Source organism: Nannobrachium achirus, assembly GCF_963921795.1.
Source record: "Nannobrachium achirus genome assembly, chromosome: 4".
Lineage (NCBI taxonomy): Eukaryota > Metazoa > Chordata > Actinopteri > Myctophiformes > Myctophidae > Nannobrachium > Nannobrachium achirus.
This window is the reverse complement of record NC_137813.1, coordinates 19,412,772-19,439,021: the sequence shown is the minus strand read 5'-3', so window position 1 is coordinate 19,439,021 and position 26,250 is coordinate 19,412,772. Positions and strand designations below refer to the sequence as shown.

Sequence of the window (26,250 nt, the reverse complement as noted above, 5' to 3'; positions counted from 1 at the left end):
AACTATACGGTAGGAAATGGAGAGTTTTAAGGATTAGCGCATGGCTTGGTTCTGACCTGAACGCCGTCGTGGCTGAAGAACAGGCGGGCATCAGCGGCAGTGGCCATCTGTAGACAGGTAGCCCCCGCCCACACTGGAGACTTCCTTATGAGGAGAGTGAAGGTGCGAGTCTCACTGCTTTGGTAGCACTGACTGAACACATCTGAAGACACGCACACGCACACACCAGGAGAGAAATTAACACTCAAGTTCCTGCGCTTCAAGCAGTAAGTAGGCTACTTTGGATGAGAGTTCAATTTATGGGGAACCTCTTAACTCATTGAGTGCCAATCCCGAACTAGTTCGGCTTTATTATCGTATCGCAGAGTGCCGATCCCGAACAAGTTCGGCTTTAAAAAAAAAAAAAAAAAAAAAAAATTGAAATTTTTTTTTTTGATTTTTTTTTGGACCCCATCAAATCTGGTGAACATAATTTCAATCGCGATTTTGCATGTTCCACCCCCATACAACCCCATCTAACATACAGGGCAGCCATGTTTGTTTACATAACATGTAAAACATAATGGCGATTATCTCAAGAATGCCTGAACGGATTTCCAATCGGATTTTTTTGTTTGAAAGCTGTGAACAAACTGCACAAATCCACTCCATTGGATTTTTTAGAGCTCATTCTTCTCTGTTTTTTTCCCATGCATGAGGTGTGCAAGGTTTAATCATGGCTAAGTTGACGAAAATAAGGCTTCTAAAATGCTTGGTAGCCAATAGCTAACTTCAAGCTAACTTCATCCTCTTCCTGTACATGCACAAAGGAAAGTGTTCAGGCAAGTCATGGCTGCAGGGCTTCTGCATATACCAGCATATCTCTATGGGATTTTCTATGGCCACTGGGCGCCCTCTAGTGGTGAAAGGGGTGGCACTAAATGAGTTAAAAGATTCATACTGTATATACCTGGCAAAATTACAGACAAACACACACATGATGACAAACTAAAAGCTACAGTAGTTAAACTCAGTGGAAAGATGTCTCTTATTCCTAACACAATGTTAGCTTGACAATCAGTGCTGGCAAGCGAACATGGAGCTTCAGACTACAAATACTGTAAACAATGTATGTAGTCCACAGTTCTCAAACCAGTGGCCTTGTGGTTAGAGTGTCCGCCCTGAGGCTGGGAGGTCGGGTTCCCACCTCTGTGGCCAACCCAGAAGTGCCTCTTGCTGATAAAGTATAGTTTTTGACCGCGACGGAGGCGTGCCGTCTCAAGTGACCTTGATCCACGAGAGGCAAAGCGAGCCAAAGTGAGCGTGTTGCTGTGCCGAACTTAGTGAGGGACGCTTGAGCCGACTCAGTGCTGTTCTAGTTGCATCCTGATGGGGACAGAATAGTAAATAATGTTTTGGCGAGAGCGCTTGCCATGATTGCCACTCAAAGTTCTACTGGTCTATCACAGCGTGTCCTTGCACAAGTGGTATAGGTTTTGGGATGGCGCGTAAGTCCCTGCGACATACTAGCGTCATGTCCAGGGGGTGTACCTGTACATCAAGCTGCCTCACGTTACAGAAAAAGGAGATAGGCTCCTGCCATATGTGCCTCATGGCTTGGCAAGGCTTACTTACTTCTACCTAGCAAGGCTTACTTACTTCTACCTAGTCCACAGATCTAGACGCCAGACTGACTTACCATTGGCCAGGTTTTCAAACGTCTGTGCAAGCTCTTTCATGGACAGTTTGGTCTCGGTCTCGCTCTCCAACTTGGAGAGCTCTCTCAGTATCTTACAGCCGCTCAGCGCACTCAGAACCGACTCCCCTGCCTGACCGGGGAAGACAAGAGAAAACGGTTAGTTACTGTAGTGCCGTCTTTTTGGCAGTTTTTCTGTTGAAGGGTACGGTAAGGTAGACCTGTATTAAAAACGTCTGTTTCAGCTTCACCCAGCTGATGGCTGCTCAGATGGTCATGATCTGAGCAGATGTTAAGGGTTAAGGGGAAAACCGGTGACCCTCTGATTACCTACTAAGCTATAGTCTTGCGTGGCCAGACTGTTGCCTCCGCAATTTGCAAATGCTCCCAGCATACAGTCTGGATCATCGAAAGAAGAACGATGAGTACCGGTTAAAGCAGAAGTGAAGCCTCCTCGTCACTTCCGTTTCCGGCTCACATCGCACACATTTATCATTATATAAATAAAAATCATATAAGCATGTTTAGCTTGCTGCTTAGCAGAAATGACATTTTTAAATATATTTTCTTGAACGGTAATGCCCGTTTCCATTACTCGCCGTTCGGGAGCTGCTGTTCCAGACTCTATATAGCATTCAGAGATTGTGGAATAGTTGTCTGGCTACGCGAGACTAACTAAGCTATGGCTGCCTCAAAAGTGCATGATGCTATGTAGTGTAGGTATGAAGGACATTAAATAATAGGATATCCTGACTAGTTTAGAGGGGTACACATCTCCATTTAGAAACATTGCCATTCAGAAGATTGACTTCCATTATTCTAAATGGAGGTGTCACCTAAACCTAACCTAAACCCTAACCTCAGTGGGGGTGTTTCTGAATGGAGGTTTGCCCACAGTTTGGGTATAGGGTATGATTCTGTACCAATGCACTGCATTCTCTCATCTCAAACCAAAAAAGAATGCCTCTACTTCCTTGCTCCGTCAGCCATGTTACAGTAGGTCCATTAATTGAAAGTCACAACTTGGAGACTTTCCTGGATGTAACCTTGTTTAATTTGTAATAACGAATGGCATAATACCACAAAGAAGAAATGCCCTAAATGTCCTAAATCACTGGTTCTCAACCAGCCCTGCACTGGGAGCCTAATGTTACACTAAACACAAAGTGGCAGACAGCAACATAATTACTCTATGTTCCCCCTGTGTGTCTGGAATAAAGTTTAAATGTAATTGAATTGAACTGAATTAGTCAAGTTGTTTATTGTCACCTCATGCTCACATAATACTGCATGTAGCAATATTGAAGGCAGTGAAAAACTGTCCCCAACAGTGTGAAAAAGAAATGAGACATCAAATAAGGGCTCCAGTGTCTCACCATCTCCCAGAAATAAATGGCCATGTCGCTGCGGTTCTGAAGCACGGCCCAGACGAAGAGTGACGACCAGGGGGAGAGGCAACGCTGCTCCCGATATGCACACTCCCCAAGGAGCAACTTGTTCACTTGCTATGCGGGGGGTTGATGATGAGGAGAGAGAAGGGAGAGAATGGGTGCAGAGGTGGGGGTGTCAAAGGGTATGAAGTAGGGGGATGAAGGGAGGGAGGGAAGGAAGAGAAGAGAAGAGCAGATTGATCAGGACTGGGGAACAACAGAGGAAAGACAAGCCTGCTTACTTTTATCTTTTCCATGATCCATCCACTAGATGGAGCCAGCTGATAAGTCAAGTCACAAGTGCCCATTTCTGTTTTATTGGTATGTTGGACTGCTGTGAACTTGGAACCAATACCCATTCTGTAACTCAGGCAATGCTGGTCAGTAATTGTCTCCGCCAGGCCGAAAGGCATGAACATTTTGCAGCCACATTCCCGGAACAAATGCCAAATGGCTTGTTATAGCGCCACCAGCCGACCAGTCGACTTTTGCAAAACACATTTTTGGAACGTTAGTTAGTTAGTTCGTTTAATTTATTGTCCACAATGTGGAAATTTGTCTTTTGTCTCATATACATACAGACTCAAATCATGAATGCAGCATCCGATTGCCTTGAAAGGCCAAAGAAGACATGATGGCACCCTTTTCACATTGGCCTATTATAGCGCCACCAGGAGGCCACAATATCCTACCTGGCCTGGCGGATATCTATGCTCGGAAGAGCACTGCTTCTAGTTACATCTTTTAAAGCTTCATACTGCAATATTGTTGAGATATTTTGAATTTCTCACTGGGCCTGTAAATATGCACAATAGCTACTGTATGAAGACTTCATTGAGACACAGCTGGCTTCAACACAATGGCTTGTTATTGTAAATCCACTTGTTTGTCAGTAGTGGGCCTATATTATGAGCAAAGTGCATCAGTAGTGAGTTTCAGCATCATGCTCACTGACCTTCAGAGCTCTCCTGGTGCCAGTGCTTTGCTCCAGACCAAGAGGTCCGTAGTAGAACGGCTGACACACGTCTCCCAGCAGGTCCCACAGCAGACGAGACACCTGGGAGAGGACAAGACCACACTATTATTATAGTGTCTTATGTCTTATGGATATTAGACTCTTAGAATAACTTGTGGACTGTAAATTATATAAGAATTATACTAATCCATTGTCTTTAGAAATCTGGCATTATATCAGTTGAAGACAAACATCATTTTAAATCACTTTCTCTTAACATTGCATCCATGTAATATACTATGGTTGCTAAATATTTAAATGTTGGCAAAACATTATTGCAGAAGCAACGGATGTAAAAGTTCATAACCCAGCCTACAGTATCTATGACCAAATATGACCATGCAACGACATTTAGTGTGTTGGATTATCTATCTTGGGTAAATTGATTTCCATACCATACTGAAATGAATGGAATGGAATCAAATGGCTTCCTCTGAAATCTAACAAACCACAGTATGCTTTGGAAAATGGTCACGGTGCTAGTAAATGGGTTGCACATGCCAGACCACCGGTATGTCCTCTCAGACCATGACTGCATACAGAAGTGATAATGGTCCCACTGAAGCGGCTGATTCCTAATTAGTTGCACGAGGCAGCGGCCAACCAGGTATAAATCAAGGCATAGCAGTGTTATAAAATGCCACTGTGCCACCCTCTTGTTCACCTCGTACAAGCTGAGCTCCTTGGCTGACGCAGGCCCCTGCATCAGGAGACTCTGAGGGCTCTTAAGGGACCCACTGCCCACTCCGTCCATGGAGCCCGCCAGGCCGTGCCTCTCGCTGAGGCGTCTCTGAAGCAGGGTGTAGACCAGCGAGCTGTCGTCCACAGAGCGGTACAGATCCTCCAGCCGTCGGTACGTCAGGTAGTCCAAGATGTTGAGGCCGTTCTCGCAGAAGAGGCGCACAAACTGGGGCTTGTCATTGATGAGGGCGTCCGTCATGGAGTCCTCCAGATCGTCATACTAAAAACACAATCAGTTCGGTCATTATCTGAAAGGGATTATTCATTGCAGATAAGTGACGCATTTTTTTTGCTAATCCCCTCTGCCTACTTGCTCATTACAGGTGATTTGTGAATTGACCTGTCACTTTCACAACCCGCCTCTCTAAGTCAGTGTTTCTGAAACAGGACCCCTAAATTGTATGTATTAGGCTGTGGTCTCCCATTTGGATGGATTTCGTGCCAGAGAGGATGGGTTCATTTTTGTTATTAGATTCAGTACAGACTTAGATTACAGATTAGATTTAGTACAGAATTAGATAACAGATTAGATTACGTACATAATTCTACAACAGTCTACTGTAAGTGGGGAGAGTGAAACCTATTAGCTGAATAGTAATTCTTATGCATTACATTCCATCATTGGGCTAACTTGTTCCAGCCAGTGAAATAACAATGAAATTAAATGTGCTCCCTGGAACATCCTCAAGGACCCATGGGCTGACTGTGGACTGACTGGGCTCACATCAACCCTTTCATTCAGTTGACAGTGGATAATTTGGACACGTAACGCAGGCTTCACTGGACCAGTCACGGTGCTGCTCACCCTCCACTGGATGTCTCCGTTGAAGAGCTCAGTCTTGGCGATGTCCACTCTGTTCCAGGCCACTGCCAGCTTCAACTCCTCCGTGTACTCACTGGCATCATTAGCCACGCGTTTACTGGCTGCACACACACACACACACACGCACACGCACACGCACACACACACACACACACACACACACACACACACACACACAGTCACGCACGCAAACACGCATACAACCAAATGACAACAATGAAAACTGAAAAATCTGTTTATGCACCCCCGTGAAGTGCCGGGGCCCCTTTATCACGTTCCCTGACGTGTTAACTGGCAATAGCCGGCGCTACCGTTGCCAGGAGTGAGGGGGAAAGTCTCAGTTTCCCATGATGTATTGCATTCATCCTGGCGGCAGAGAAATGCATATATCTCTGCTTCTTTTCCCATATCGCACGTTTGGTCAAAACGGACTGTTTTCTATTGACCATAACTTACACACGGATCATCGCGGTTGTATTCTTTCTTCTATGCGTGAAAGAAGAGACGTTCGGCGGCCGTGAACGGGGGCCCCCGCACGCACAATGGACATGCGCTGTGTGCACGGAGCCCCCGGAAATCAGGTAAACACAGTAGGAAAAAGCCTCGGCAGTAATCTACATAGTTATGGCAAAACTAAAGCGTTAAATTAATGTTTACCTCTGACCAGGGCTTTGAGGATCACTGTATCAAAGTCATCAGGACCGTCCTGCCCTCCATGAAACAATGTGATCAGATCTTTGTTCTGATAGATACTCAGAGTCTGGAGGGAGATGGACAGATGGAGAAAGTGAGGGGAAAGTGACATTTGGGACGAAAATACATATAAAATAAATAACAATATTCTTTACAATCACACACACACTCACCCTGTCCACCAGTTTCTCGAGGTCGGCTTCCAGGGGGAAGTGCCTCCTGACCTTCTCGCGGGTTCTGTCACGGAGCTCCGCGCTGGGCCCCTCGCCCGCTTCCCCCTCCGCTGGGGGGGAAACGGGACTGAGGGGGATGGAGGGGAGGTCGACCAGCACCTCACTGATCAGGTCCGCTGCAGGCCCAGTGCCGGCCAGGACTAGCCAGGGAGTGGCCTTCCTTAGAGAAAGGTCCACTCGCTGAGAGAGAGAGAGAGAGAGAGAGAGAGAGAGAGAGAGAGACAGACAGACAGACAGACAGACAGACAGACAGACAGACAGACAGACAGAGAGACGGACGAATGACAGACAGACAGAGGGGGAATGGAGAAAAAAAGAGCGTGAAAGAAGCAGTTAGGGATATTTGAAACGTATAATATACATCAGTGGTTCTCAAACTTTTCAGACTGAGATCCCCCAAAATAATAATATTGGAACTGAGGACCCCCACCCTGACAAGCACATGGAATTGTAGGAGTTGAAGCATTATTTTTAGTTCGACTAGGTTCCACAAAATTGTGAAAACTACAAGCTCACACGCACTGCCTCTCAACATCAGACATTGTGAGCATACGTACAGTAAATCGGCAATTTTCAAAATGTTTGCCTCTTTCTTAGGTAATATTTGACAATTTGGCCAATGTTTCTTTTTATTAAACATGTCTTAAAAGTCACTTTAAAAATGTGAAAATATCCTGTATACAATTGTACTGTACAGTATGTTGATTTGTTTACTGTTGAGCGAGAAAACAATGTTGCACTGTATGCAAATTTTGAACCATTTGGGTCCCCCTGGGGAAACACTGTTATATTATACATGACAAAAGTAGTGTGGCTGTATACCTAGGATGTATTTTCATACCTCTAGCATGGAGGCATCTCCTGATATGAGCATACACAACACCGGGATCTCAATACTGCCACTACCTGTTGGACAAAGACAGGGGAAAGATGAGAGAGGGAAAGAAAGTACAGAAAGAAAGAAAGAAAGAAAGAAAGAAAGAAAGAAAGAAAGAACTGTACCAGTGACTTGTGAAAGCTCAAGAGCAGTGTGAAATGTGTATTTACAATGCTGACCTTGGCCACTAGAGGGCAGACTATAACCAATTTATACTATCGCAACAGTTCAGTTGCACCTTGCCTGAGATCAGTATGGTGCAGAAGGGGACTAGTCTATCTCTGTATCTATCTCTGGCCCAATTCCAATGTCTGCCCTCAAGCTCTGCACCCTTACTGACTTCATGACACTTTAGATAACTTTTAAAACTCTTAGTTACAGTCATTGCTTAGTCTAAAGGCTGTGATTGTTGATTGTTATTGTTATATTACGTTATTCAGTTTAGAGTTTAGATTAGGGGTTCTATATCATTCATTTTGAATAGTATTTCAATATTCTGTATTTCACATTTTTTATCTTGTGTCCATTCATCTTACTAATATGTCTTCCATTCTGTCTTCCTTTGAGAATGGTGAGAAAGCACTATAGTGTTTGTTGACATTCTAACGCAGCCCTTCGCAGACTTTATGTGAACACTCGCCTACGTCAGTGAGTCTCTAAGGGAGCGGATTGGAGTTGGGCATCTATCCCCACAGAAATGAACCAATCCCAGCTCAGCTCTTGCTGTCACGTAGCTACAAACAGTGAACTATAAGCAACGTTATCAACGCCAGCACACAAGACTCATGTTAGCATGGCCAACTGTTATGTATCATCTTCTCAGCCATGAATGATGACTTTGTCAGGGTTTGTTTTATTTTTATACTAAGCAATGTCAGGGCAGCATGGCTCAGGGGTAGAGAAACCACCATTAGAACACGGAGGGTTCCGTTTTCAAATCGGGGCTCACCCTAGTTGCTCCCAGTGAGCAGGTTGGTGCCTTGCATGGTTTCCTCTGCCATCGGTGAATGAATGTTTGTGTGAATGTAATGCACTATCTATCTATGTAAAGAGCCTTGGATAAAGGCGTTATACAAATGCACCATTTACTATCGAAGGCTCTTCTGCCACTGGTATCTGCACACAAACATGACAGTAATTTGACAACTATTTCGGGCTGTACATGATTGCTTAATGGACGGCAATTGCGTCAGTGATAAAAGGAACATGCAAACAGAGGAGTGTAACGGATGATTACACACTATACGCATCTTTCTACTTAAAAAAGACCCATCACACAAAGGCCTTAGTGTCAGTCCTCACAACAGCCTGTTGCCCGGTCGAACCGTAGGGTGACTAACTATATTAAATACATAAAAAGGCCATTGTGCCTCTATCATTGCCCTCTGAATTATTGGGAAATGTGTGACTTCAGGTTAGTTCGTCATCAGTGTCTCTTGGACAATGTGAGGTTGTGATGTGAACATTGTTTGCAAAGTATGGATATAGAGCTGCTCTGTGTGTCACATCAGTGTTAAACACACGTGAAAGTGGGTTACCTGACATGACTGTCCGTTTGTACGTGTGCGTGTGTGTGCATGTGTGTGTGTCTCACCCCAGATGCCAGTGCGCTGGTGGGAGATGTAGTCCTCCAAGCTGGCACGGAAGGCCGTCTCCCCTCCTCTCCGGCCCACACTGCCATCATCCACCAGCAGGAAGGCTTGGTAGTTGTTATCCAGACAGTTGGAGTCCCGGGACGTGTTCTGGACATAGTAACGTGCTGGGAAACTCCCCTGGAACACAAGCATGCGAAGGGCATGTTTAGAAGGCTGCAGCTCAGCCTCACCGAACAGAGATGTACTGTACAGCAGTGGTTCTCAAACATTTTTGGCTCAGGGCATTACATTGTTACTTTAAAGGAGCTATAGTCAACTTTTTCTTGAAAAACGGACGCTACTATGTGTTTCTATTCAAAAATATCCACAAAAAGTAAATTAATGATAAAATAATCATTTTGGCCATTGTCAGACTAACTTTGTTTACATCCCTCTTCTATAATATTCACCTGTTTCCACGAGAATTTACTGTAGCATTATCTGTGGGACACTTCCGGAGAACAGCAGACATACAAGCTGTACTGTAGATCACTCTCGGCTGCGACACCGGAAACTGCCACACAACTTCTGCGCAATGCACGACGGGACGTGGGAAAGTTGTGGATATGGATTGATAAGGGATGTAAACAAAGTCGGTCTGACAATGGCCAAACTGATTATTTCATCATTATTTTACGCTTTTTGTGGTCATTTTTGAATAGAAACACATATATGAAGCTTAATCTTTTTCATAAAATATTTATTTTAGCGTCCATTTTTCAAGAAAACGTTGACTATAGCTCCTTTAATGCATAATTATATATGTAAATCTTTCCCCCTAAGATACAGTATGTCACAAGGAACGATCTGTCATTAGGACAGATCGAAAATAACTTTTATACTTGGAGTTTAACCACTAACCCCAGCATCCCTTTTCTGGAGAAGTGAGCTTGTAGATCTGCTATTTTTGGTGGAGAGACTTGGTTTACTGTAGGCTGAAACTCAGGTCTGTTTTACTAAGTAGTTTACTAAGTGGTTAAACTGAAGTGATATTGATAAGTTCCACATATTATCAAAGTTTTCTGAGGCACCCCTGAACTTGGGTCACAGCGGTGACCCAGTGTGTGTGATCTACACATCTACACGCTTGTTTACCAAGTGAGCTAAATCTGTCCTTTTGCCTTCCTGACAACCTTGTTCTGTAAGCAGTGTGATAACGAACCCATTCTGAACGCACATTCCACAGTCTTAACTGCTGTATTTATATCGCCACAGATTAAACAATTATATGAGATATGACACTATGTGACAGGGATAAAGTGCACCTTTTTCTGCCAACACTCACTGTAATGAATGTAATAATAATACTAATGCTAATCCATTCATGTTGACAGATTACAGGCTATAACATGTTGTCAGACACACACAGATCTGATTGTTATCGAGGAAATCAGTTAAAGCTACAAATCCGGGACATATCCAAGTGAGCCCCAAATAACTGGCAAAACACAAAGTCTTTAAGGATAATAAAACATAAAATAAAATAAAAGATAATGTAGAAACAATTTCATAGTATTGTTTTATTTAAATACTTGAAGAAACATGTTAAATAGGAGCTTGACTAACTACTGCAGTTCCTTTGATCCAAGCCGGAAGGCAATTGATTGATCAGTGATTGAGACATTTAGACCCTGGTCTTGGGGAAGACTTAGACAATCAGAAAACTAGAGTATAAACAGGTTTCTACGGGGAGAGTTTACTATGTACATACTGACTTTTGAGGATGCGTCCCAATGGATCTAGGAGATGTGTCTCGCCAAGTTACTGCTGCTGAAATATGATACGTAAATTACGGGAAATGTAAAAAAAAAAAGAATTTATCTGTTTATTTTTTAAGTTCCAAAATGCAGCTTTAACAAAATATTTCCCGATGGGGAAATTTGGCTAATTTGATTGACGTGAGCCACTAAACAGCTCAGCACTTTCTAAAAAGGCCATAACTCTCAGAAGGAATTTATAACTCTCAGGAATTCACAGTGTAGCCTTCAGACGTCAGATGTGCCCTTGCATAATGGATCTTGCCTAGGGGGAGATCCACCCCGCGGGGTGGGGTATTGGTGGCTATATAACCAGCAGCCATATTGGAGAGAAGTTGGGTCTATTCTCACTTCCTTCAAAGGTGTTACCGTTACCAATGATTCTAATGAAGGCTCTGTTTTCAAACATTTTATTTCAAGGATCTCCAATTCTCCATAACTCAATAACCAAATGGACATGTAAGGGTCTATTTGGTCACTCTCAGAGTTACAAACTGTTTAAGGGGTCATTTGGAACCACCACAGAACCTGAGGGTCCCTGGACCACACCAGTGAGCCAATATGCACAATATCAGCACCCTGACTCTGTTTGACCAGAATGGAACAGAGCTTCATTAGTATTATTGGTAACACCTGTGAAGGAAGTGAGAAGAGACCCAACTTCTCTCCGAAATGGCTGCTGTGCATAAAGCCTATTGGTTGTCAGCCAGTGAAGAGAAGTCTGCTTACTTTGCATTTGATCAGATTGTATTGTACTGTACAGACTGTGAGTCAAATGAGGTAAGCCATGTGATATTCATAATTGACACAGTAAAACCCTCAGTGTTCATTGAACTCTGGAAGGTGTACAACCAAATGGACCCGTACAGGTTCCATGTGTACACTCTTCTGAGTTAAATTAACACTAAGGGTTTTACAGTGTACAGTATGTGCCCTGTAGACATACACACGTGCATGTGCCAGCATGCATGCATACCTCTGTATTTGTTTACGCGGTGAGCTGTGCTATTTATGTGTACATTTCATCAATCGTCCCGCTAGCCAATCACGTGTCCTGCGGAGCTTGGCCAATGGGACCCTGGGAGTACAACAAACTTTGAGCCATTTGTGCCAAGAGGTCGTATCTAGGCCAGATGTAGGCCACGCTTCAGTTAAGCCCTGGACATTTTTGAACATGTTTTTCCCATTGGTTTTTGACCGGACAAAGCCAGATGTTGGAGCTATAGCAGCACTTGAGCACCGCTCAAATACATGCAGTAATCCTTGTCTCTATAGTGCCTCCCCCTGGCCAGCCGGGGCGCCTGGTGGAGGGGAAAGGAACTGGTTGGAATAACGTGTTCCTTCCACGTGCTACGTCCTGCCGGGGAAACTCCCCCTGTCAAGTGATAAGAAGCGGCCTGCTCACACCTCATGCATTGAATGAAGCATGAGCTCAGTTCGAGGCTCTCCCCAGGTTGGCAGAGGGAGAGCAGCACCCAGAATTATAGCTTAGGCAAATGGCACTAGGTGAAAACTTTCACCCAGTGCTGATTCCTCCAATCAGGATAGAGTGGGGGCGGGCCTTACGCGCACCAAGGCCCGGCCGCCCCCACTTGATCATGATTGGAAGAAGGCCTGTCACCTACATGAAAACCAAAACTAAGTAACTGTTTTTGGACATTAAAGGTTTCCACCCGTCATCGACGACATGAATACCACCAGAGGTGAATGCATGGCTCGGTGCTCGCTGCCTACCTGTGCGTTGACCAGCTGCTGTCGGTTGTGCACCAGGCCCCAGGGAGCCACGCCAATGGCGATGACCTTCTTCTGGGAGAGGGAAGACGCCGCCGCACGGTGGTCCCTGACCGCCTCGCCCACACAGCGGCCCACGCCCTCCCTCAGACCCCCCGTCAGGATCCACGCCCCTGAGAGGGAGAGAGATTTAGGGCAAGAAAACACATGGAGGTACGGTACATATGGGCGACATGCGGCCCGAGGCCATTGACTTTTAACATAATTCAGCACTAGGCGTTGTGAGTTTCAGTTGTCCAATGTGTGGCTCTTCTCTCACTTTATCAAGTGAGACCCCCAAGGGGGTCCCCAAATTTTTTTGGGGGTCCCCAGATGATTAACTTAATGTGCAGCATTGTTTTCTCACTCAACAGTAAACAAACCAGCATAAAGTTTAAGTGTATCTATAGAGGGTATCTGCACATTTCTAAAGTGACAAATACCTCTAAAATGACAAATTAAATATTGGTCAATTTGACAAATAGTATCGCGAGGCGTTGTGAGCATGTAGATTGTCTATTCTTACAATAGAACCGTGATATACAAAATGTAATACCTCGACTCATGCTCGTAGGGTGTGGGGTCTCCAGTTAAAATATGATTATTTTGGGGGTCGCAGCCTGAAAAGGTTGAGAACCACTACTCTAGCAGGTACAGTAACAGTATGGAGGTACATTAACAGTGGTGGGAAAGAAGAGTAATCGATTGTCTTTACTCTTTAATAACTATTTACTATTTAACAATTTACTTTTACACTGTGATTCTTTTAATCTTAATATTTAGTTTAAAGCCTTTTGAACTGCCATGTTGTTGAAATCAATTGAACGTGCAATACAAATAGACTTGCCTTGCCTTATGAGAGAGTGCATGGCAGAAAGAGAAAGAGAGAAAAGCACATTAGTAGGGAGAGATTTTCATGGAGAATTGGAGGAACGATATAAACAGTATAAGTGTAAACACATGGTGAACAGCTCAACACACGCACACGCGCACACACACACAAACACAGGAAGTTTACATCCCCAAGGCAAACTCTCTCCACACACTACAAACATGCATACACAACAAACACAAGTTTACCTCAGACTCAACAACACTGCACGCACACACGCATGCGCCGCGCGCACAAACACACGCACGCACGCACGCACGCACGCGCACACGCACACACACACACACACACACACACACACACACACACACACACACACACACGCGTATTGGTGGTCCAGTATGGTAATAGTGATGGTGGTGTGTGAAGGATCACATTGCATGTCCCACAGCAGTGACACACCTTGCATATCAAGATGACAGCAAAGAGAACCGCTGTGGATCTTCTTCGGGTCATATGGAAATGCACACCGGTTCACTTCCTTATAATGAGGTTCCTTATAAGAACCCCATTGTCTGTCACCTCCACTGTGTGATGACAGCCCAGTTTTTATGTTTGTATTCACCAATCACCATCCTATCCTGATAAATGGCCCTGACAGACCAAGCTACCATGCTATAGTGTAGTGGTAGGAGATCAGATTGGGAGACATGATACAAGGTGTTCAAAGTTGCTCCTGCACACACTTCACACAGACTACGGCTGACAATAAGTCCATGGCGCTGTTCTCTGCCTCCATGACAGGGAATAAATCTGCCATGAATGGGCGAATACATGAATGAAGATCATTGGAAATCCCAGAACAAAAGAATGTCTGTCATCTTATCAATGTTCTTTTGCTAGAAGTGTGTGTTTGTGAAGTCCTTCTGTGCACTAGTCAAATACCAGAGATAGCTGCCTCCCCTCCAGCCCCCTCTCGGTCATCTCTCTTTGCATTCTGCCACCGGTTCTGCATGCTAATCAAGTGACCGACCCACACTGATGCCTCAATACCACCGATGGCACAGTACACAACACACCTTCCACCACGGCAGCCATAGACGCTAACGATGGCAAGACGGCCAGGCGGACAGACAGCCTGGCTTCAATCACAGCCTTATTTAGTTTACTGCATCTACAGATCTATGCATCAACAGAGGTCAAATCAATCAATCTGCAATTACATACAGTACCACTACCCACGGTTAATTAGCATGTACAGTATTCTAACACTGCTCAGTCGTGTTCGATGGCTCATGGACATGGGTTTGATCCTGTGCACCGCCAACTCAACGAATGAATAGCACAGCTTGTGCACGGCAAACTGTGCGGTAAGTACTGAGAGCTGATTGTAGGTGTGGCGCTCCACCTCAGCATTCCATCTCCCAGGAGTCTAGCGTATTGTAATAGGGACAAGAGTGTGCTCTGGTGATACCGACAATAAACCTCTCCGACCTACTTACTGTACGTAATTACTTACTGCACTGTGAGATATAGCATTACAGCTTATGTATTCAGTTCATCAAGTTGACAGATATGTACGGATAAGTGGTCATAACAGTATATGCATTTTTGACAAACATCACAACATCAATCCCAATGAATTAACATTTTTAGCTCCGTCAAATGCGGAGTTCCTCAGTCCGTTATGAGCCAGAACTGGGTTAATATATGCTATAACAGGGCTCTGTTAGAGGTATGTTTTATTATACATAATTTGGATCCAAGAACAAAACTGCAGAGAGTTTGAAAACATTGCAACATCCGTTCACAAATGACTCTAGGTTAGGAACCGTAATGCAAGCCGAGCAACGGTGACTCACCTGTGCTCTGTGCAGCCCTGACCAGTCCGTTCCTTAGCACCTCCCTCACCCAGGGTTTCACCTTCTCGTGACCGTCTCCGCCCACCACCGACACCACCAGGTTGGGCAGGGGGATGCCCCAGTGGACTGTCATTAGCGTGTACACAATCTGAGGCTGCGTGTCACATGACAGCCGCAAAAACTGGAGGAGGAGAGAGAGAGAGAATGAAGTGAAGTGGAAACTGATCTACACTTCCTAACCACCTGTCCACTGTACCAAGACATCAGAAATACATACTTCCCACAGATTATGACCACCCAAGGAGAGTTTGAAAACATGACCAATGATTAAAGAAAACGTCCATATCTGCTGGGTGAAGTACAGCAATGTGCTAAGACGGCAGCGAGATTTGTGAGCTGCTGTGATAGGAGAATGATATCAATTGGAACACAACACCTTAAAGACTCATTGTCTGCATGTAACCTTGATACATGAAAACTGTTTCACTCCTTTCACTTGTACATATTTTGTTTTGATTGTATTGTAGTACAAGAATGATTCACAAAACTATTGTAAAGCATTTCACGTGGCCTCTCTCTGCATGTGTTAGCCATTACCGCAAGGAATGGGGCGCTGTAAACAAGTGGTGATTTCATTTGGCTGGTTTCTATCAGGCAAAAAATGCTGCATTGCTAAATCTTACATTGTGACATTTCAGAAATGTTAAAGTACTCATGCAATTTTGATTGATAGTTACCCTTACTCGAATAGTTGTTTTTACCCAGAATATTATAAAACAATAAACATGTTTTAGTGAGTAGAAGTGATCAAATATAAAAAATTACAAATTAAATATAGAAATATATACACGGTTCCCCAAACAATACTTCACTTGATGGCATTACTGTATATTTGTGCAGTAATAATGTTCAACTGCAACACAAATACTGTCAGATGTTTGAGATCATTGTTTGCCATATAGGATTAAATTACTGGAACAAAAAAAGCTGAGACACATAGTCAGGAACTCAGGATCAGTCATAGCAATAAGCAATAAGCACTATATATTGTTACACAATATAACAGAGGCCTTTTTCTTTCAGAGCTCGTTATATAATACTAATTTAATAATGAACTCTAAAAGAAAAAAGGCTCTGTTGAATAAAGGAGCCATTTTCCTGATGAAGTCAAAGGATGTTTGTATTAAACAGAGGGAAGCGCTTCCTACTTTACCCTCTGTGTGTACAGTTTCAAAGATGTAAAGTGTCTCCTGCGAGTTCTGCGTACTTTAAATACCAGGCCATTAAATACATGGGACTGTAGTGACCTCTGCCAAGCACTGAAGCTGATTGCATGTTTGCTGAAGCTGTACTGCTCAGCCATGTAAATTATTACACTAATAGTACTTTTAAATAAAACAAACATACAACCACAACAGCCTATTATTGCTCAGTAAAATGCAAAACGAAATGAAATAACCCATCACATATCTTCAAATCTGAACGTTTGTTTAATGAAACACAAAAAAACGGTAAACATGTGAAATCATATTATATGAAACAATAATAGCATGTTAAAGCGGTACAACAATGTCTTTCCTATTTCAGATGTTTGCTCGTCCATAGTTAACCACGGCCTCAAAGTCTTTGAAGCTGAGGTGACCATCTGAGTCATGGTCCGCCTGACGGAAGGCCTCCACGGCGGTCCTCTCGGGTAGACGGGGGGCCGCCCTGCAGAAGGCCGCCTGGAAGTCCTCCACCCTGAGGAAGCCCCGCTGGTGCGCGTCGAAGGCATTGAAGATCTGCCTGGTCTTCAGGTAAGGGTCCTCCTCGGACAGCTTTCCCGCCATAAGCGCCACGAATCTCTCCTGAGTGACTCCCTGGAGCTGGGGATCTGGCCCGACGAGCAGGTTGGTTTCTGACTTTGAGGGTTTGTAGCCGAACAACATTATGACCGCCATCTTCAGGTCCTCCCTGCTCAAGTACCCGTCCTTGTCCACGTCGCACAGGCCGAACACCGTCGCCAATCTTTTCTTGTCGGCGTCAGTGATCTCTCTCTGCTGTCTACACAGTCTGTTGACATAAGACATCTTTCTGCAGTAAAGAATCCAGGTAAAGGGTTTAACCTGAAATCAGGCTGACTTTGGATAACCTCCACTCAACAGCGAGACTTTGCAAAATGTGTAGTTCTGTAAAGAAAAGAATATCATGTTATTTATATCACATTTTGAGTGTTTTTCCTTTGAGTTAACTGTATCAGAAATCACAACAAACACTTTCTCTATTACGCTGTGTTTCTTAATGTTCTCCTCTGGGGTCACTGGCATATTGACAACCACTGTCTGCTAGGCAAGTAATTTGAGCCTCTACGGCTGCCGTTGTCCTATCTCCATAGCAACATGTTGTACCAGGAAGTTAGTGTCTGCCTAGCCAAGTGTCTAATGTGACAACAACATTCTGATTCTACATAACATACAGTACACGTACATTGTATGCATTATTTTGCTTACTTAGCCAACTGAGAGAGAGAGAGAGAGAGAGAGAGAGAGAGAGAGAGAGAGAGAGAGAGAGAGAGAGAGAGAGAGAGAGAGAGAGAGAGATAATGCCCTCAAAAGTTACTTTAGCAGTTTTGTGCTAAATACAATACAATCCACACATAGTAGCAAGCACAATATGGTAACAAGTATCTATACAACGTGAAAGCACTTACTGGGTTCTTGAAGTAACAGACCTGCTCCTGCTAGAGTATCTCTCTCTCGCTCTCTCTCTCAAAAAAAAGAAGAAAAAAAAAAAAAGAAAACACTTGCAAGCAATGAATAGTTCCAGCAGCTGCAGACGAGTGAAAACTTCTAGGACCCGTGGAAACACTGGAGTGGATTATCTAACATGGATCTGGATTCTCTCCAACATAACCCTACTGTATAAGCTCTGTTAGTGTACTTTCCCCATATTGATGCCAATATGGGGAAGATAGACTACATTTTAATAAAATTACACTGTTCTAATTCCATACATAGGGGAATGGCATCAGAAAATAATACTAATTTGTTAGTAGACTGACAGGGTGTTCTAATACTAAATAGTGGCAATGCAAAGTTTCTGCATATATTATGTATTATGTAGGGGGCGGGGTGGTCGTTATTTACATCTCTCTAACACTGGCTCAGTGGTTGAGTGATGGCATTAGCTGGGTACACTTCCATGAAGGGCAACAAAATATGAAGATCATACAGTCTGTTAAAGCTACAATCCAGAACTTAATTTAACCACATGAAACCTAGTGTCCCTTTTCTGGGCCGCATTTGACAGTAGGCAAACACTTGGAAAAGATAAGTGAACATTCAAGTTCCCAACGTATGATCTTGCAGTTCAGCTATTTCTTTTTGCTAATATTCCCCCCAGAATATGGATGCTGGGGTTATAGTGGTTAAAAGCAGGTACAGATTCAGAAATGCAACCCATGTGTGTGTCAGTGTGTTTGCAGTCATGCTACCCACATGGCTGTGTCTGCGTCCTGCCCCGGCAAACTCCAGCTCTCCAAAGGCGTCTGTGGGGTACTCTGATGAGTGCTGGGCACTGTCCCACTGGCTGACGATGGCTGCCCCAAAAAAGTCCCCCGTTGCAATGGAGTCATGATTCTGCCGCGGGCCGCCACACTGGCACAGCGCTCCATTACTGGCAGAAGTCAAGATACAGTAGCCCAGTGAACAGATACACAAAGAAACAAACATTATGTATGTCATAGGGGTCCTACACACGAGAATATTTGTATTTCAAAAGTCCTGAACCTGTACACGTACACGCTCTATGTTAAATGAACACTCAGGATTTTACGTGTAATGAGATTAAGATGGAAAGCCTACCTGAAGGAGTCCTCGACGAAGGTGGTGCACACTCTCTTTTTGATGATCTTTGGGATCCAGCTCTGTACAAAGTGAAATAATGTATAAATGTTAAAGTCATAAAAAGCGTTTAGAGATATCATTTTCTCATTGAGCTGCATGGTCCGCTCTGAATATCCAGAGGGATGAAAAGCGAGGCAAATAGCACGCAGTGTACTTTCAATTGGTGGAAATGAAAAACATTTTCTACCAATCAGTTTAGGTTTGGTCTATAACTTGGAATTCTGGGACCTAAACCTAACCCTAAAACGTTAAACACATCTGCTCCGGGTTAGCCAATAGGACAATATTGTGGTGGTTGCACTGGGCACATACCAGGAGTGAATGTGTACATACTGTCATACTCTATGTATTTAAGCCATAACATGACAATGTGCATACAGTACATGTGTGGACAAACCTTCACTGGTTAAGTAAAAGTTAAAGAGCATTAGTCAAAGCTGATACACATTCTGCATTACTTATGTAGCCACAGAACACTCCACTTCCACTCTTCTAAACCTCAACTTAAACTCAATGGGTCTTCTGCAGTAAATGGGAAGACAGTCATCTGTCGTCTCGCCTAACGCGGATATTCTATGCCCCCAGCAAATCTAACCGTGTCCTCCGGCGTCTGGAATGGACGTGGAGGGGGACATGACTCCTGCTGCTGTCCACTTTGAGTAAATGAGGAAGTGATCTGCGGTGGAAAACGAGTGATAAATCATAGCGATTTTATAATTATAATGGATAAACCTAAACAAACCAGTTCACTTGAACAATACTGTTGTAAATAATAAGATATCTGAACCACAGTTACAGGGGGGCTAGCCCAGGCTTTTCTTCTTGAAATGCCTGGATCCCGAGGCTACCGGTAAGTCTTCATAGAAGTCTGATTTAGGCTTACTTGCTGCTCCAACATTAATAACGGGAATAATAAATAACTAATAAATAACCGTCCATATTTGGGATAACAAGGAATGAGATGAATTCCCATCCCCAACATGTCCTCTGATTCTCCTCCTATTTGCAAAACAAACTAAAACTAAAATATGGTAATACTAGCTCTCCATTGAAAGAAAAGACGAGTGTGTCTAATTAATTGCTACAGTGGGAAGGTGCAAAACTTGCACAAGACTGGCAGAGCAGAAAGCAAGGTAAATATTTATGGTGTGTCAACACATTACTACTGGGATTTCCTCATTGGTGTCCTCCCAGCCAGAGGTGAATCATCATGTCCACAGTATTGTTTATTCTATAAATACAGCTGAATGACAACAGTGGCTTTTGACACGTTGTGTTTGTGCATGTGTGGGTGTGTAGGGAATGATGAGATTGGTGAGGGAAGCAAGAATCAGCTGGTGTTTGAGTGGGTTAGTGTGTGAGTGAAGAAAGCACTGCCATGTGGATCCAATAAGGATGTGGGCAGTACAGTAGAGATGAAAGAGGGAAAAACAGCACACTGGAGCGGAATGTCAGGAATGTCAGTGACATGGATTCAAGTTGAGACATGAGGCAGGGTTCTTCTAGATGAGAGCGAGGTCCACATCACAACACAGTTTCTGAGAAAGGCGTGCGTGCGTGCGCAGTTAAGCATCATGTGGACTTGGATTTAACCGCACTCTGTCCTTAGGCTTTCATTCATTTCCAGAGTTTCCATTTTGCATGAGGACTTGTTGTCAGGGTGTAAAATAATCTTCTGGTACAATGAAGGGAGGTTACCGGTCTAACGTGTCTTGCAATTGTATTATTGAATGTATATTGACATTTAACTGTGAGGCTTTGGGATCCTGATCATGTTGTTCTAGCTGGTTGCACCCACTAGAGCCAGTCATTGTGTGCATAGTTCACAAACAAAAATTCAATAGACAAACTGAAACATTAAGGCTGCTGCGGTATTCCATGTTCATAAAGTACAGATGAGTTAACTGCAAGTGCAATAAAGAGGCACTTAATCTTGGATGAGCGTGCACGTGTGCATATGTGCAGACATGCTTGTTGTCTGTGAGTGACGTGTGTGTATTTTATCTTTATTGCCAATGCAAATATTGAAGAGCTCCACTCAAACCGTTTCACTGTCCAGTCAAGAGGCTGTGCGAAACACAGTGAGAGAAGAGAAAGCTGAAGCCAGGATAGGCTACAGGACAGGGAAGTTCACATTATACAGTAGGCACAATCTTTTTACATTAATCCCTATGAGAAATTACCAAAAGACGAGCGCATATAGCAGGCATCTTAGTTTAAAAGGTGCTGGTCAGAGAACTTTTTATGCCAGAGCAGAGCGCTTTCAAAATGTCATAATAGTTTATTTTTTTGACAACTGCACTTATGACATACATTTTTATCAGCTGTGCAATCAAGACACAAATGCAGAGCTGCTCGTCCAAGCTGATGATCTCTCCATGCCTCGCTATCATCAGCCACTGACCCACATCCCACTACCACCAAATGTCTCTCTTCCCGTTCTGCCTGACAAAAAACAGCATTAAACCTATTGTCTAACATGACTATATCATATTCTGTCAAATCAGCATGGAGCTCTTTATTCTTAAAGGCAGACGCAGACTAAGAATATATCACCCAGTCAACATAATATATAAGTTCTGGTCTGGAGTAAGCTCAACTGCTCCAGACAGAGCCAGCCAGCAGCCTACATGTCCGGCTGGAGAGAGGAGACCGCTGGAGAGGAGAAACGCAGACAGTCGGTGTCTAGATTCATACATTGAGCTGATAAATAGGCTCCTGCTCTTGATTCATTTCACATCTACACCTACCGGTAGTTTAAAACTTTGTTATCAATATTCTATTGATGTCTGTTTCAGTCGATCCCATGTTTTCTTTTTCGGTAGTAAAAGAATTGCTGGGCTTTTTCTTCATAAAAGGTGGCTAAAGTGAACATATCCTAAGAAAGGTAGAGATAAACACGCATCTCTCTTCTCTCCAGTCACTGTGCTTCCATCTCTCTATGTAGTCCCATAGCAGCAGGGCACTGAGAATGGCACTTTACTCCCAAACGAAACATCTCATGAACTATTGGATGTTTACGCGTTTCGGCTATGAGCCTTTATTAGAGAATTCACATCACATAGATTCAAATCACTTTAAAGAAAAGGGTCAGAGAGTTCACCTACAGCTCACCTACAGCTGATGAAGGCTCATAGCTAAAAAGCATAAGCGTTTGTCTGTTGGTGTGTGCTAATAAAAAAGTGGAAATGTGAGTACTTTGTCCTCAATTGATTTTAAGTTTTGGATGTGCCTTTTTGTTCCTTCTTCCAATTCCTACTTTTTAAGTATACTGAAATTTGGGTGTAGCAGTCCACTGAAAAACCCCATGGTTGATGTGCAACCTCTCTTTCTTATTGGCTGTATTGCAATGAAAAGTGCTGTGCAACTTCCTAATCCCCAGAGGTTGGCCTCTACTGATTTTGGTGACCCCGTGACATTTCCTCTAGCACCACTGGCACCGCGTTAGGACAACATTTCCACTTGCACAGAAGAATGAGAAGATGTCTCAATATCTGATAGAACGTTTGCAGGTCGATGAACCACACTGATTTTGTAGATGGTCTGCATTTCTATATTGTGCCTTTTGCAAAAGAACTTTGCCCAATAACCCAACATGAAATAACAATAAAATCCACAATTTTGAACCGGCACCCAGCCCAGCAGGACAGGATGTACGTGTCTTAACTGTCTTTTTTTACTTTGTGATGCCTTTTTCATTACAATAACCGACACACACATTCACACCAACGGCGGAGGCAACCATCCAACCATCCATCAAATATTAAAGGCAGAAATTGTGAAAATAGCAACGTGAGGCGTTTTGAGCATGTAGATCGATAAATGTAATGCCAACTCCTACAATTCCAAGTGCTTGTGCAGGGTGGGGGCCCCTAGTTCAAATATGATTCTTTTGGGGGTCGCGGCCTGAAAAGGTTGAGAACCACTGGCCTAGGCGGCAGATTTCTCATTGCCTTTCCTCTCGTGCCTCCAAACCTCCTTGCCAGTTCTATGTCCATCTCATGAGGAGTTAAACCCTGGAAAAAAATTAATGTCTGTCAAAAGTATACAACCAGAATGACAGGAAGCGCAATGTAACTAGAATTGCAGGAAGTGCAGGTGTACTGTTCTCCCTATCAGTTAGACACTTTTTGATCATTTTGGCCAACATTTCAGGTTGGGTTTAAATTAAGGAGCAACAGTGGGTCTTTTAGACTCTGGTCATGGTATAGATAGGCAATATGGTATCGATAGGTAATATGTAGTAACAACTTAGTAACTAGATTATCAACGATAACTGGCAGGCAGTGCCATGATAATAATGGCGCCAGTCCTGCAAATAGCATATGTCATCCAAATGAAAATAATTAAATTAAAGCATTTATTTTTCCACTTATGTTTAGATGTCAAATAGCCTGCCAAATGTTTCTGTGGGTACTGTCCGGCTAAATGGTCCCAACTACTTAAACATAACCATACTAGACTATTTAGTAAGCCCCTATGTGGCCAGGGATAATATGGGCCTAACTGTCTTTGGGGTCTGCTGCTGCCTGCTAATGAATGAACAATCAGATCAATCTGCAAGCACTCTGTACATTGTACAAGCTAGGTTGTGTCATTGTCCCCCATGCAGAGAAGTGCTGTGGAATGTATTCTATAATGTTCTGCTCGTGACCTATGTGGATGATTGTGTTTTCTGAGGGGATTACTCCTGTCCGACCTGACGCTGTCCCGTGAGCTCATGCGTGAAAGATGACTGCAGGCAACACGCACTGCGTTTAACACGCTCACTGGTTCCTATAAAAAAGCACGCACTAAAGAAACAACTCTACCAATGCAATGCAACAGGTGAAACACTGCATGGCATTCATTCAGGAAACGATTTGAGAACACGTGTTTAAATGGCTGGCATAGACTACTTTTGGTATGTCGATCTATTTCCCAGAAAACAATGCACAGGTTGCATCGACTAATGAACTGAAACTTCTGAGCTATTAAATAATACTAATTATAATTAAATAATATTAAATTTGCAAATGCCTGTAGCCTATACAATTAAATCAAATGGCATAGGACAGGCTGTTGCTGTTGGCCTAGACATGTTCCAGCCCATGTTCTCAATCTCAAGTCACCTGCATGTGTTTCAGCACTCTGACAGCCAGGGGCATTTAATTGACAAAACGATAAGTATCAGGTCTCAACAGGCAGAGACCACAGTTCTTGGAAGAGGAAAGTAGTCATTATTTAGCGCTTAGCGGCTCTGCGGCTGAGCAGAGGTGCACAACAACGCATCGGTCACACTCACAGTAAGCTGTATCCCTTTGATCTTCAGTCTGGTCAGCAGACAAAACACACCAGATCATGTAGAAAACATGGGCTATTGATGGCCGTATTAGCCTAGGCTAGGCGTCTATAGTTCACAGGTGTTTGCTGTGTTTATTGATGATACACGAATAATGATATAAAGTTTGTTATTGTAACTTTCGTCATACCTGATCCTTCTCTGATTTCTTCGTCCCTTTGCCGCCTCCTCCTCCTCCTCCCTCGCTGTCTCTCTCCGTCTCTTGCATTGTGTGCGTGCGTGCACTTTTCCTTCCTTTCGTTGACTTTTCCTCCTAAAGGGATGGAATCGTCTTAGACCGGCTTGTTAAAGAACGGGTTGTCATGGGTCGATCAGGCCATCTACAGATCAGTCATCCTGAGGTTGAGGTTGACCGCTGGATGCAGTGCGCCGTCCACATGCAGACGCTGCTGTGCTCGCCTCGCACTGGGTTGAGTTGTTTTGATGGATTTTTGTGGTGTGTGTGACTGTGTGCTGCTCCGCCCAGACGTCTCCCGTTCCTCCTCTGGGAATGGGAGAAATGTCACGTCAAACTAGAGAATGCTGTCAGTTTACATTGAATATGTCGATTAATGCCATGGTAGCCCATCTATTTTTATTAATAGCCTATACAAGTTTCAAAACAATATGCGACTCCAATGAAATTCATTAGATTATCCAAGATCTTCCCTCAGGATTGGAAAATGGTTCATCTCTTTTTTCATTCAACGTGGCTTTTCTGCCTTCCTCAGTAGATGCAACCCTAGTCAAAAAATCCTATAGGATCTTCGAAATTTCCAATATAATCCTATAGGATTTTGAAAATCCTATAGGATCATATTGGTTTTTCACAAATTTCCAATACAGTCCTATAGGATTCTATCGGTAGCCTACTTTAGAAAATCCAATAGGATTTAGCAAATTTCCAATAGGATCCTATTGGGTTATATCTAACTTTGGAAAGTCCAATAGGATCCTATTGGAACTTTAAAGTTAACTTTATTTCTTTTCTTTTTTTTATGTATCCAGGATAAGACTCAGACAGTTAAAGCAGATTTGTCACATTAACTGTAACTGTGAATTGGGTCCATGGTTCAAACATAGACCTCATTAAATGTTGACCTGCAATCATGTCCATCATTTGGTCCACAATAAACCAATAAAACTTGGACAAAAGTTTAACTATTCATTTCTAACCTTAAGTTAGGTCTGAAGACACAGGGGCCATATCATCCAAGCAAGAGAAGATGGTATGCTTATTGGTTTAAAGGCCTAATTATGAACCACATATGAACCCAAATCAAAAGTCCCATGGAGATTTCCTCCTTATATAACAGAGTAATAGCTCTTTCATTGGCTGTCACACATCCATTCAAAAGTATTTGTGAGTTGTTGGCTTTATTTACCTTGTCAAACAAGATCAGCTCTGAGTGGGAGTTGCCCTCTAGCTATAGTATAGTCCTTGTGTTGCAGCTATTCCCACAGGAGTTCCCCATTGTCCTTAACACTCCACTGTTCTGTCATTTCCGTCCTCATTCTCCCTTTTAGAATTGCATCCAGCATATGTAAGCGGATCCTGAAAGTAAAAAAAATGGATGTGAACCCCTTGTTCCCTTGATACCACTGAAGTCTAGTAATTTCCTGAACATCAGGAAGTTAAAAAAAGACACTCCCATTATCTAACTCTGGTAACTAGAGCTCTATTTTTCAAAAGGAAAAAGGAAA

General features: G+C 43.3%; 2 protein-coding genes across 2 annotated transcripts in view; both read right to left on the bottom strand.

Annotated features, from left to right (window-relative positions):
* The window catches only part of trpm4a (transient receptor potential cation channel, subfamily M, member 4a), a 41,322-nt gene extending 16,485 nt beyond the window's left edge, over nt 1-24,837 (bottom strand). The window contains exons 1-15 of the mRNA XM_080723741.1: nt 24,698-24,837; nt 19,185-19,246; nt 18,819-18,996; nt 15,343-15,523; nt 12,613-12,782; nt 9,082-9,259; nt 7,452-7,516; nt 6,551-6,790; nt 6,342-6,444; nt 5,667-5,785; nt 4,785-5,081; nt 4,061-4,162; nt 3,052-3,180; nt 1,679-1,808; nt 57-202 (exon numbers count right to left, since the gene is read on the bottom strand). Of these exons, the coding sequence (XP_080579867.1) occupies nt 57-202; nt 1,679-1,808; nt 3,052-3,180; nt 4,061-4,162; nt 4,785-5,081; nt 5,667-5,785; nt 6,342-6,444; nt 6,551-6,790; nt 7,452-7,516; nt 9,082-9,259; nt 12,613-12,782; nt 15,343-15,523; nt 18,819-18,996; nt 19,185-19,246; nt 24,698-24,775 (2,178 nt within the window). The 5' untranslated portion in view covers nt 24,776-24,837. The remainder of the gene's footprint in view (nt 1-56; nt 203-1,678; nt 1,809-3,051; nt 3,181-4,060; nt 4,163-4,784; nt 5,082-5,666; nt 5,786-6,341; nt 6,445-6,550; nt 6,791-7,451; nt 7,517-9,081; nt 9,260-12,612; nt 12,783-15,342; nt 15,524-18,818; nt 18,997-19,184; nt 19,247-24,697) is intronic.
* efcab11 (EF-hand calcium binding domain 11) lies at nt 16,926-17,411 on the bottom strand (the record flags this gene model as incomplete). The annotated part of the gene is made up of 1 exon (XM_080724638.1): nt 16,926-17,411. One exon carries the CDS (start codon nt 17,409-17,411, stop codon nt 16,926-16,928), a length of 486 nt encoding a protein of 161 aa, XP_080580764.1.
* Nucleotides 24,838-26,250: the final 1,413 nt, after the last annotated feature.